This window comes from Falco biarmicus, chromosome 2 (assembly GCF_023638135.1).
Source record: "Falco biarmicus isolate bFalBia1 chromosome 2, bFalBia1.pri, whole genome shotgun sequence".
In the NCBI taxonomy this organism is placed as follows: domain Eukaryota; kingdom Metazoa; phylum Chordata; class Aves; order Falconiformes; family Falconidae; genus Falco; species Falco biarmicus.
Window position 1 is genome coordinate 37,673,304 of NC_079289.1, and position 14,170 is coordinate 37,687,473.

The 14,170-nt window shown below is 34.8% G+C and overlaps 1 protein-coding gene across 1 annotated transcript in view; it reads right to left on the minus strand.

Annotated features, from left to right (window-relative positions):
• DIAPH3 (diaphanous related formin 3) overlaps nt 1–14,170 on the minus strand; it is a 245,857-nt gene that overhangs the window by 76,158 nt on the left and 155,529 nt on the right. The window contains exons 25-26 of the mRNA XM_056328634.1: nt 5,413–5,576; nt 127–262 (exon numbers count right to left, since the gene is read on the minus strand). Coding sequence (XP_056184609.1) covers nt 127–262; nt 5,413–5,576 — 300 coding nt within the window. The remainder of the gene's footprint in view (nt 1–126; nt 263–5,412; nt 5,577–14,170) is intronic.

A 14,170-nucleotide genomic window follows, 5' to 3' on the forward strand; every position in this document is an offset into this window, starting at 1 on the left:
TAAACTTTAATTAGTGAAAACCATTCATTTATTCTGCCTTTTCTCATAGAACATTCAGATAATGAAAAAATAGCAGCACTCTTTCCAGTAAAAACCTAAGTAAAATGTGTCTTCTACATTACTTACCTGTTTTCATTTCTAACAAGCGCTTTTTCTTTTGTTGCCTCTCTTGTTTTTCTTTTTCTGCTTTCTCCTTAGCTATTTTAGCACGCCTCTGTTTTTCTTCTGCTTCCCTTCTTCTCATATTCTCCTTTACTGCTTGCTATGAAAAAAGTAATAGTTCCATTAAAACTGAAGTCTTAGCAAAAACAAAGCTGAACCTGAAAAACAAAGAAAAAAGCTTTAAAATCACATCTCCTAACTAACCTTAATTTACCAAGCTACACAAATATTTTACATTTCATATTTAGTATTTTTTCTTCAGAAGAGTAAGCAAATTCAGAGTTAATACATTAAAAGCATACTAATTGCCCCCAAATGGGGATTACAAATTCAGCAAAAAATACGCATATTAACGTAGGAAGAACTCAAATTATCTAAACCACCTGGTGGGTTGTTTTGGGTTTTTTTTTTCAAAATTATAATTATATTATTATTATTTTTATTTCTAGAAGACTTTCAGCATTTATTCTTTCTTATCCTGCCACCGCACCAAGCAAAACAATGCTCGGGTGACTTCACTGTGAAGTTTTCTTATTCTTATCTACATATGCACTAATTCACTGTGTTTATAAATTCTTGTCTTCTGGTTAATACCTGTACAACATATTTATAATTCAAAACAAACTATACACTCCAAAGCTTCCAATGAAGCCAAAATATAACTATGAGTTTCAGAGTTTTTAAATCATTATTTTGCATATTCAGACATTACGCAAAAAACCTGTTACATTCCATTATTTTTTTTTTAACTAAGCTATTTTAGGATTACCTTTTTATTATTTTAGTGTTAGCTATGTACACTGATAAATTCTCAGTGCTCTAGTGCAGCTTGCATTAAATGTGAAGTGCCATGCACCTATTCTTCACCACAGGAAGTTTCTCTTTTCAGAATGCACTTAGAAACAAAATCCCATCTTTCACATTAGTTCAAAGTGTCCCCTCCTACAAAATGGCTAACATCATCTTCACAAGCCTGAGGCAGAGGCTGCATGTTTGCACAGATAATTAATGTCTCATGTTGCTTTTAGCAGGAAAATGTCTAGCCTGCCTTCAGAAAAAAAAACCCCAACATATGTAAAAATGGACTGAAGAGTGCTATAAAGCACAGACTAATGTGGATTACAGCAATATTTGCACGGGCACTGCCTGTAGCGTCACTGCAATAGATACTGACCAAAGGAAAAGGTGAGGTGGGGTGGGTGTGGAAATCACATGAATCTTGTGAGAAAATACCTGTCTTTGATAACTGAAGAATAAACTTTCAATAATGAAAAAAGATAACAGAGTGGATTTTTTAAACAAAGCAAAACTATAATTGCACAGTGTCTTCCACGGTTATCTCTGTCAATTTGCTTGATACGGGGGGAAGAGAGCGGAAGCCTACTACAAAATGCTAAAATTCTGGATTGAATTAATTTTAACAAATTATTTGCTGATTTTCATACTGGGCATTCTGTAAAACAAACTGCTGGACAAAACTGAAATGGGACTTGAGCACAAGTACAATTTCGGCACAAATTACACTTTCTTAACAGAGTGACCAAGGAAATTTCTACTTTGCGTGTAATTTTCCCCAAAAAATAATACCAGTAGAACTCAGCCTCAGATTGCAGTCATCCAATTGTAGGCTTCTATTCCTTTCTAATCACACTGATCAACTGGGCTTGATTTAGTAGCTCACACCTTCATATTCAGTGCAGAGTGGATGCTCTGGAGTATCACACCTTGCCTCCAGCCTTTCTCTAGCAGTATGCAGGTCTACCGTAAGTTCTGTGTCATAACTTAAAATTTCAGGCTGATAATGTCTTGGATACTGTTCCAGACACCTCTCTAGGATACCAGGCACTCCTGTTGTTGTGTCCTTTGAGACATCAGGTAGACAACTCACCAAATTCCACTGACTCTATTAAGTATGCATCTCCCTTGACTAGAACACAAGATTAGACACCCAAGCTCACATACAGATGACAATATTTAGAGGTCTATACCCTAGAGCCGAACAGAATAGAAAACATAGGTGTCTAAAGTTCTGCAAGAATTCTCACAGACTTGACTGAGACAAACACATACTTGTCTCTCACATTGTTTGCATTTCAGTGATTAAATGTCTTCACACTTCCTTGCTCAAAAGGCCTAAAAAGTTCAACATGGTCCGACCACATCTGCTACATATGAGCAGCATTATGTTCACCATATGGTACAGTGTACAAAGTTAACTTCCAGAATTACCAGAATAGAAACTTTTTGCATACCATGTCAAGGCCTAGAATTTCTGAGATGGAGGCATTCTTAGGTTCTCTCTTGTGCTTTCCAGGATCATTTCTGATTTTTATTTAAGTATATGCTGAACATAAAAGAAAAATACTCTAGAGTCAAGGGAACAAACTTTTACTTGGTTGCTCTTCTTCTGGTTCTTTAAGTCATGTTTCCGCTGCAGAGCAACCTGGGGCTGATGGGAGCAAGGCGTTTCTATAGCCCTGTGATTAGCGTACTCTCCTGGACACAGAAATTGTTGACTCAAGGCCTCTTCATTCCCTCTCCACAACTGTGGGAAAACTCTAACCATTAGCCAAACACCAGAAGAGGAAATACTACAATTTCTTCATCCTATGTCAGTAGGCACCTCAAAAATCTTCTCAACAGTCTCAAAACTGAGCAGCTACTTAACATATTGTTTAGCGTCATTGAATGATAAGGGGTTTCATGCCTGAACTACACAACTTTTGCATATAGCCTTCAAACTGTGCTCTGCAAAACAGAATTACTAATTTTCCTCAAGGTTTCTTCTATCATGCTCATCAATAATATCTAACGGTTTCAAAGCATTAATTAATCTATCTTTATAACATCGCTGTGAAGCAGGGGTTATTATCAGTGCTAATTTTTCACACACAAAAAAAAAAAATGGTGAAATTAAGGTAAAGCACAACCACTTCTTTGAGTCTCCAATTCAAAATGAACATAAGAATTGAGGGATGGGAGTTGTGGTTTAAATATCAGAAATTAATGTAATACAACTATTTCATAAAATTTAGCAATTTTGAAATTAGACTCCTGAGTTTCATATTAGGTACTGGTCAAGTTAGGAAAACATAATCAATGTCCATGTTGAAAAATCTGGCATACGTAACTTGCCAAGCAGTATTATTCTGACTGAAGACTGTGCCTTCTAAGTTTTTAACTGTTAAATTCTAAAATAGCAGAGGCTTAGTAATCTTTACATGTTCCAGTATGTTTGCTAAATATGAGTTCTATTTTAAGTTTCCTCAAAATAGATGGACATAGGAATTTCAAACCCTTCCTCAATATTTACAAAAGAAGTATTTTGCCCTTTTACACCCTCAGACATGTCTGAAATCATTAAAAAAACCCAGCCAACCAAGCAAAACCAAACAAGACTGGGAAACATTCAAGCAACTTAAATAAGTGTTTTGTAATGAGGCTGCAATAAGGAGTAGATAGTAAAATTACAAACTGAATCATTCTACAGATCAATAGGCATGAGTTGGATCACTGCTTCAGATTTTGCCACAAAACTGATGCTCAGATAACATTCCTGCAGGAGCATAGCCAGTACATTAAGCTATGCAATCATAGGTAGCCAGACGTGACGTGAGTCACCTTTCCAAATTAGCCAAACAAATAAATTCATACGCAGTTAGGGATCTGCCTTTTTATTCTTCCATTTCTTCATTGAAAAAGAGTTGCTTACTAGCCTAGTGTTGAGAATCCAAAAGAAAAAACTATTTTTGCTAAGAAAGCTTAAAAAAGCAACCAAAACCCACGACAACCTCCACACAAAATCAAACACCTCTCTCTGCCTAGTTACAAGTCACCAAGACAGAACCCCCTACTAATCCTAAATAAGAGCTCTATAAAAGTATTTTGAACTTATATAGCCATCAGCTTTCCTGAAGTTCTTCAGTTATTTTAAACTGAGGGATGCACAAGTCTTTAGTATGTATTATGAAGTATATCATGAAGTTAATCATTCTTTTTCCAGAAGAACTACACTGACAATGGTAAAAGAACCTGCAATATTTTGGAGAACATCTGATTATCTTGAAATTTGCCAAGAAGACTGTTTATAGTCATATATAATCAACTCCAAATATATAAAGAAACACCCTGGTGAGACATCTCTACCTTCCCTTTCAGAAAATTCTTTTGTTAAAGATTCTTAAATCACATTTTGGTAAAATCAAACAAGACAACAAAAAAAACTCATTACTGAAACTTGTAAGCATAATGAAAATGGACTCTAAAAATAACTTAAAGAAAAATAAAACTAGCTTTCCAAAATAGTTCAAGCTTTTATGATGAGCTAGTATGTGCAAACATTTGTATACATAATGCAGATGCTGCCCTGTGATACAAGGACAGGGCTAACCTCCACACCTGTATCATAGATGACTCTAAGGCAAAGCTCTGCTAACTAACAGTGAGTCTGAATTATGGTTACAACTATGTTCTGAGCCCTATACTAAAGGAGCTACACAACAATAACCTGGATCAACCTAATGTCTGTTTCTCACATATAATTCAAATACTTAAAATAATAATAAAATAATATTTCTTAGTCCCTCCCTCCAAAGAACATCCTTTTTAAAGGGAAAAGGAGAAAGTAATCATTTAAAATGCATAAAACCTAAAATCATAGACAATCTATAGTCACAAAAGTAAAGGTCCTTTGAAACTGACCAAGTTTAAGGAAAATATGCAATTTTTTTAAGCCAGGAAAAGGAGCTTTGAGTTTCCATAGCAGACACAAACCTCGACACTGATCAAGTGGTGCAGATAAATGACAAATTAAACAAAATAAAATATTGAGTCTGGATTTTGCATGGAATGAGCATGCCTTATAAACACAGAATAATAGTAAGAATATGTATTACGTATGTAAGTAACAAGCATCCTTTAAACAGAAAATGCAGCTATATTTAAAAAAGGTAGAGTTTTAGGTTTTCCCCCTTCAGATTATACATGCATTTAAAAGGTTCAGTTTTAAATCACATTCATTGTTATTAGGAATTTCCAATTCTTTCAGAAAGAAATAATCCACAAATAATAATTAAAAAGTCCATTACCCTTACGATATCCTAAGAATTTAGGATGTGTAAAGTAACATTTCTGATGTGAGTATCAGATACCATTTTAGGAGGAATAAAATTATTTTTAGTTTGTTCAATAACTGAAAGATTACAAAAATAATTCCTAACAAACATTAGGCATAAAATAAACAGATTGTACCATGAACATTGTCCTAAAGTTGTTTAAGTCAGTTAAAAACTCCTCCACCGAAACTTTCTTCAGATCAATGGCATAATATCCCATGACATTCTGATAGAGTTTTTCCATGTTCTCATGCATCCGTGAAAGTTTCTGAAAATCTTCTTTGGCATGAACTAGAAAGCTGTACACTGCTGTTAAGGCTGCAAGAATACTCAGTGAATCCAGTTAAACCCACAGTTTTTACTACACATTGATCTGTATTTCATACACACTTTTCATCTGCATCAAATGAAGTATCAAAAGAATTCCTTCCATGTCATATATGCTTCCTAGTATTTACTGTGTATATCAGATTTATGAATAAATCAGAGTGCTTTCATCAAATTTTCTCAACCACTTTAATTTTAAAGATTATTCCATTACCATATAATTTCGTATGAAATGAAATGGATGGGACTAATCTAACTTCAAGCACCTTTATAGTTTATTTAGTATCACTGTCTCCTTATTGAGGCTAAAGTTTTAGGTATATAAATTACAATTTACATGGAATTTAGGTACAGATACCAATAACTAGCTTGAATACTTTAAAATATCAAGAAATAGTATAGCTCCTATGAAATTAGAGTACAAATAGAAACACTGATAAACACAAGTATTAAAAGTAAAAACTATTAAATATTAAAAACTTCATCTTAACAGCTTTTGTTCAAAATGCTGTTGTAGCAATAGCAATGCATTCATTTCTGTTACTGGTGGCTGCACCTGGTATTTATGCTTTTTCTAAGGCTATCTGCAATGTCAATAGAAGTTAAGTAAATTAGAGGTGAAAACAATAGAACTAGAACAAGAGAGAGACAATTTATAAACAGCACCATAATACTGCATAACATAAATCAAATACACACACCCCCCCCCCCCCCCCCATGTTTATTCAAGACTTCTGATAATAGTTTGTCAAAGAAGCTCAAAGAAGCAATACTGTGTGTGGTCACTTTCTTATGTAGGACAACTTCATAAAATGCTTACTTTAATGGAATGGTAGCTAAACAAATATTTATGTTTCGTTATTCTCCTGCTGCAGGAAAGACTACAAAAGACAAGAAACAGCAATTTTGCCTTTACACCCAATTGCCCACCCCAACTGCTGCAAAAGAGGATTTACTGTATCTGTATACTTTATATGACAGATACACGCTCCATGGTCACTTTATTTTATGAAGCACAGAATTTTTAAACAAGTGCATTAAAAACTTGACAAATAGAATTTTTGTCCACCATGCTGTTTCAAATATTTCAAATACACAATAACAATTTACTGCTGACTGACAGCTTTCACTCCAGGTTTTTTATGATGCACTCTTCTTTTAGTTTTGTTTAGAGGCTGAATGCCATTTGAATTTCACCATTACCTTCTGGGTTTGTTAAGGTTGCTTTTAAAATGCCAAGTAAGCAGTTAATTGTTTTCTTTTTGTGTTTTAGAATCCATGCCAGAAAGTCAAACAATAATGTTCTCAGACACATACAGGAAAGGAGAAATAATGTACTTTCACAACATTCAAATTAGTCACTATGATGGCTATTTACTTGGTCTGTAAGGGCACAACAGTCTCCACTATGACAGTCTTGTAGAAAAGCACTAACAAATCCCTAGATTTTGATGATTTTAAACGATACATCTTCTATCACCCCCCAGCCACTTGATTTCAGACCTTCTCTGACAAGGCTCCTTGTCCAGTATGAGTTTCTTCCCATGACTTCACATGATGAAGCAGCTTCAGACTGCCTTGCTGACTGGCTAGCAACAGCTCAAAGGGAATTGATGTTGCTGGCCCACTTTTTCTTCCATATCTATTTGAATCTCTCTCCTTCACTTAGCTCCCAAGAGGCACAACAATCAGAGGAAACTACTCCTCAGAATTGAGTTCCTTTAAAATTATTAAGGATGTTAATAAGTTATTGGTGGGACACCAAGGAAAGTTGATGAGAGCTCAGTATGTAACAGTTGACAAAATATTAAATACTTAAAAAAAAGATTCTAAGAAACAAGACATGAAAACACAAAAGTTGGAACCATCAAAAGAAATGTCAGCAATTCAAAAATAACCCAAACAAACTGAAACAACTAACAACTGTAATAAAGGAAAACAGTAAAATTAATGCTGAGTGAAACTACAAGCAAGCATTTCTATATCCTGTTTATTTTCGATCCTACAATTTAGGATACTTATTATTTGTGATTCTTAAATCAGTAACAAAACTTAGGGAAAACGACACTGCTTTTTGCAGTTATGAGGCTGTTTATTTCCACAGAGTGGAAAGGTGAAGGAAAATTAGATAAATTTGTTTTGTTGTCACATAAATGCCATACATTCAGTAACTTTTATCAGTTTTCTAGGAAGAAAAAAACTTTAAAAAAAAAGTTAAAATTATCAATAAGATGTATACTTAATCCTGTAAATGAATGATATGCCACAGTATATCTTGAAAAGGAAACTTGCGAGGTAGGGAGGCGAGAGAGACAAAAATTCTGTGGTATTCTGCAAGACATAGTTAAAGTTACAGCTATCTTAAGAGTCCATACAAATTGCTTAGTTTGCGCTGTTAAAACTGACTCCCCTTGAAAATAATCATGCACAATTTTAAACCCCAAATACAGCACTCTGAATAATGTTTTAGTATCCAGTATTTGAATGCCAGGCACGATGAATCCTGAGATTTTTATTTTCCATCTGGTGCATTATGGGATACCCTAAGCTCTTGGCATTCTGCTGAGACTGTGCTTCAATTTAGGTATTTTTAATAAGTCCAATTCCTTTTTTACTTAAACATGGCTTTTGTTAGCCAGCACCAGCTAAAGTGGAGACAACAGGGAATACTATGGAGTACAGCAATCCCAACTGTAATTACTATGAACAGGTTGATATATATGCATTATCAGCTACACAATTCATTGGCTTTGGATGAATGAAGACAGAAGTACAGCAGAGCTGCAACACAGGTGGAAAGAAAAGGAAATCATGAAGTTAGGTATTTGTTAACTTTTTCTGAGGCAGCTTCACTTCATGGACTGCCTGTTTGGACCCACAGGACTACAGATCATCATTCTGCTCATTAATGGAACAAGAAAGCAATGCAGGGCTGAGACGAATGTATCTGTGGCAAAATTTCTAACTGCTCTGTGTTTGGTTTTGCATATTCTTGGCAGCTCTTCTCATAGCGGGTTGCTTGTCTGAAGTTTATACCGATTTTAATATATTGTGGTATATAAAATACTAATATAGTGCAGAGTATCAAGCCAAGTAAAAGCAGCTGTTACCCTAGAACAGATCATGAACGATGTTAACCTGTACCAAACATTTCCTTAAAAGATCTCATATTCACTGCTTCTGATTTTTTAACAAACTAATCTGTGTATTAAGTGTAGACAACTGAAAAAGGAATATTCCTTTGTATAAGAACAAAAGATTAACACTGGGCATAGATGCAGCAAGTATTTTAGCAGAATCTTCGAAACTGAACTGAGACTGCCACTACACTAGCTAGCACAGTCTCCGTAAAATTTCGGGAAATTTTTTGAAGACTAGTACAAAAAGACTTTGAGGTCACTTCAAACCAGCATTTCAAATAATGATTTGCTAGTCAGGAGGTGTGAATGTTGCAGGGCTCTCTTAAGGATTTCTCACATCAAGTTCTTGGGGAAAATAGTTGCAATTGTCTGAAAAATACATGTCAGAGACATACTTTTATATACATAGAGCAAGGTTCACAGTAAAATTCCATATCTGAATATAATAGTTCATGAAACACACAGAAACTTTTAGATTTTTAAATTAGTACCTTCTGAAGATTATTTGTCAAATAATACCTTTTCCTTGATTCACCCACTCCTGCACATCTCTATATTATAATGCTAAAAAACCCTGACATGTACTTCTATTGTTCATCCAGTGTTTTGCTCATTCCAGCAAAACCAATGCTAGCTGGAACTGTATGCCTGAAGTTCAGATCAGTTACTAAAGACCTGTATAAAGGAATTAGAAATTTAAATTAAATTTACACTGTGCCAAAGCCCTATCTCATTACCTATCCACACAGCCAACACCTTGACGCACTCCCAAAGAGCAACATACAAACTTTTTTCACTTAACGAGCTAGGTCCTGTAATCTTCCGAAGTCCGTAGGATACAAGGACTTGCAGACTTCAGCTTATTTATGTTGCACAGAAGGAAGCTCAAACTATGAGGCCACTTAAGTAACTGACAGTTTAGGAGGCAGCATGTAATAGCTTCCTTACAATTGAAATGGGTTTCTTCTACCTCACTTGAATCAGGCTCTGACTTGGGTAAGTGCTGGCCCTTCCTTTTCTTTTTGTAATGTCAACGAATCAACTTAAAAAACAAAGAGGAATAAAGAACTAATCAAAAAGTAAGGACTCTGTCCCGAGCCTAGAGATGCTCAACAACTCATTGTCTCTCAAATATTGGCTCCATAAGCTTTTGTAAAACTCACCATCAACACTACATTCAGTGGTAGGCTGAAACTTGTCAAGAGTTTCTCAGCTGCTACTTAGAAAACCATAAGATGTGAGCTGGACTGATAAAGAGTACGCTGACTAAATTACTTAATTAAGCTTTTAATATGCAATTTAAATACTCTCCATAAACCCACTAGATTTTTGTTTTGAATGTACAAGTGTATTTTGTTCACTGTGCTTTTTATTGAACATTTCACTGAATGGATTTAATATTCTAGATCAATATAAATTCAACATTCTTCAACTTTCCTAATTAAAGGAAGCAGAACTGCAATAATAACTATAATTTCTTTTCATCTAGCATACATAAGATGACTGACACACTAGCACAATCTAATATATAGGAGAAATATTCATAATTATAGACTTTGTCAATAAAAGAGTGCACCAACTGTGCATATATCTGACTTCCTAAAGAAACAAGAATGCTAATCAGTTCATTAGGGGCCTTTGGGTTGTGATATTTAGCGACAGGATGTAATAGCCTGCTTGTCCATGAAGCCTAATTGTACTCAGGATGAAAAATTATTTCCAACAAAGCACCATCCTTCCTTTTTCAGATTTCCTGCTGGTTTCTTTTTATGAGTTGAATGCTTTTCAAGACATCAGCATCATTCAGCTTTCCTTGTCATAGGAATAAAAGTAAAGACAGGTCCAGGATTCTTCACGCTGTGCAGGATTATCTAACCTTTACATCAAACCTTTTTTGCTTTGTAATTTATTGAAGTTCCTGTTTTTTCTAAAAGTGGGCTTCTTTAATTAGTGTTTTTGTAGACATTGCTAGAAGCCATATGTAACTTTACTGTATTGAAACTACTGCCTGTCTGCTGGGACAGGTAGTAAGTGAGGGCAAACTATTCCTGTTCATAATATTTACTGTTCAAAATATTGTATTTGAATAGTCTAATAGAATGAAATATGTAGTATGGTTGGATTTAACTGTACTGATTTATTCTGATTAGACCAAATATTTATCTAGCCTGTTTCTGACAGCAGTCAATACCCAATGATTAGGGAAAAAAAGAAGGAAATTGGCAAGTATAGCACAATAATTCAACTAATGTAGTAGTATTCAGTTTCTAACAGTCTGCACCTTAGTGATTTTTCTGAGGTACCTCTGGACTACTGTGTTTAATAGCTCCAGGTGTACCATCTTTAGCTAATTATCTAAGCCTTATATGAAATTAATTTAATTTTCAGCCTCTACAACATCCTAAAAGTAAATGCTACAGTTTGTCTGTTGTGAAGAAAACATTTCTGTCAGTATATTTTAACCTGCTGGACAGTTACACAGGATGAACCCTGGTTATTTATAAGACACAGTGACTATGTTCCTAACTTGCTTCCTATATGGCATACAAAATTACATGTATTTTTAGTGTATTTTCCTAAGTTTTTTGATTTTCCACCTTCAGAGACCTAATCTATCAAAATATCCCTTATGCAGAAACTATTGCCTACTGCTGATCATTGTTACTGTTCTCTGCCACATCAGTAGGTATACAGCATACTTTTTGAGATGGGGTGATGGAAGGACTCAAGATACAAGTATTGCTGATTTTTATAGCAACTTACTTATGTTTTCTGCTTGCTTTTAACTGAAATTATTCTCAATTGTTCTAATATAAAGTTTTTTTCTCCAGATCTACTATTCTATAATCATTGAGGTTCACTTACTCCTTTGTCAGCACCTGCCAGTATCTCCCTTCCAACATGAGGTTTTTGGTTTGGGTTGTGGGTTTGGTTTTTTTTTTTATATTAATCCAGAAAGAATAATCATTCCACTTTTGACCCAAGAAGTTTCTTTCCTTGGAAGTCTTTGTAAAACACCTTGTTGAAAGGTGCATGGAAATTCAGTTATGCTTTACTGTCCTACCTTTATCTGCACACTGTAATAGATTTGCAAGAAGTGAATCCTCTTTAAAAAACCCATGCTGACTCTCCTCACCACATTTTCTCTCATACATATACATGTTGGTCCTGTGTTTATTTAGCCTTCATCAGTTTTCCTGGCAGAGAAGTTTGACTTGCGGATGCTCCTTGCAGACCTTTCAGAACACTCAGATGCTTCCTTTCAGTTTTAATTCCTCTGGTGTCTTGGGCTAACTTAGTATAAGAATCTGTAGTCCAATAGGTTTATATTTGAGTTAATTTTAAAATATTTTCAAGTCTTTTGTGACCACTGCTTACTCCTCGGGATTTATTGATATTTATTTCATATTTTCCTTTAAAAAAAACTTCTACTGACTCCTTCATTTGAGATCATCCTTCCATTCAAAATGCTGCACAATGCGGGCAAACAAATTTCTCCTTTAGAGGAAACTAAAGCAAAAAACAAAGTTAGCTTTATGGCTATGGCTTATCTTCCTGACATACACTGACAATCTACATTTTCTCTGGCAGGATTACAGCTTTTGAGATGCTTGAAAAAGACATGCAGATCCTCCTTTGCATTTCCTAAGATGATTATTATCCTTTTTAAGCAACCAGTAAACTGCTCTAATGCTTTTCATATATGAGACTTGACAAGGTCCACCTATTTACCCTACCTCACTTTTATTGTATTTTAATTTTTCACACTATTTCTCTACAACTGTGACTTATTCTGTCTTAAATACAATTTATAACCTTATATCCCAGTATTCCATTCACTTCCTGCCATCAAGTTTCAGAAATGCCCAATATGTCAGTAACACAAAGAGAAATGAGGCATCCTACATAAACATTTTTTTTTTTATTTTAGATGTTTGATATGAGCTAAGAAGTACATATTTATTCCTCAGCTTACTTTTCCTGTGCTTTCCTTCTTAAGTGAGACTAATTTTTTCAGGGTATTCTTCACTCATTCTCAACTGAATTTTGCTAATTTCTTTCATAACTACTTTAAATATATCGAAGTTTTATAACCATATCTCCAAAGAAAGCTGTAAACTAAATTATCTGTTACTCCAAACTCTAGTCAAAAATGCAAAAGGTTATAGGCATTTTAAGTGCCATCATAATGACTATTTTGGATTAGGTGATCATTGTAACTCCCTTCTGACTGAAAGTCTATTCTATTCTAACAGATTAGATTAAGAAGAGTCTGCCCTTTTTCATAGGTTAGATTTCTTAATAAGTGCTTCCCAGTCCTAACTTCCTAGACTACACATCATTTTTTTTTAACCAAGCACAGACTTACAATATTTCCTAACAATATTTCTGAGAAAGTTATTATGGATATATTTTCCTCTTAACTTCCTAGCAATACTTTATCTCTTGTCTTCAGGACCCCTCTCCTAGTTCTCCTGTTATGCTATTGTCTTATTTGGAGACAAAACTTATGTTTTGTGCTATAGAGACACCATGCTGGTGGGCTGCAACATATCTCTCAAAACCACATTGAGCTGGAGAAAAAAGTCGGCAACAACAAACAGAACAACCTCACCAACAAAATACCTGACCTCACAAAAATTTTGTAGCAACACTGAAAGGTTACAGCTAACCCACATTATCCAAAAAAGGCCTAAAGCTAAGTTGTAAACACTCTGGTTGCAGCTGTCTACTGAAGATGGAACTGGCCCTAATGCAGCAAGAACCAGGTATATCCACTTGACCTCAGGGTCGACTTGCCATCTCTTTAATAGCATGAAGTTAATCATGAAGATTGTCTCCTGAGTCCCCCTGCCTTTGTACCAACTAGGTGATAATCTAACCATGACTACAGAGGAAATTTCAACCTGTCTCTGCTGATATTTCTGCTTCTAGATTAGTCTCGGCGCCAAGTATATACAACTATCATCTGGTAGGGAGGTTTAAGTGAAAGAATGTGTTTTTCTGCTTTAATTGAGTACCCTCGTGTGACAAGGCTTTCTTATGAGAGAGACAGGCAGTGAAGTTGTCTGTAGGATTTGGAATAAATAGTGAGAAAAGGAATTCTGGCAAAAATAAGACCAGAAATTAGTTTTCACATACTATGAACATAATCTCTGAATTAAAAGAAGGTTTTTAGTTCTGTGGTTGCATGTACAAAAACATTAACAGTGGTAATACATACACTAGAAAACAAACACAGGGTGACAGACATCTTTTTCTATGGTACACATTACAAAAAAAAATATCATTTAGCACTAAAGTGCTTAACGTTCCCATTCTAAGTTTCTCTAAGTAAAGAAACTTAGCGTTCTACATAGTGTAAAACCTGACATCAACCATTTTCCCCCCTCATCCTTTCCACTACAGATGAATCCTTTAATTGGA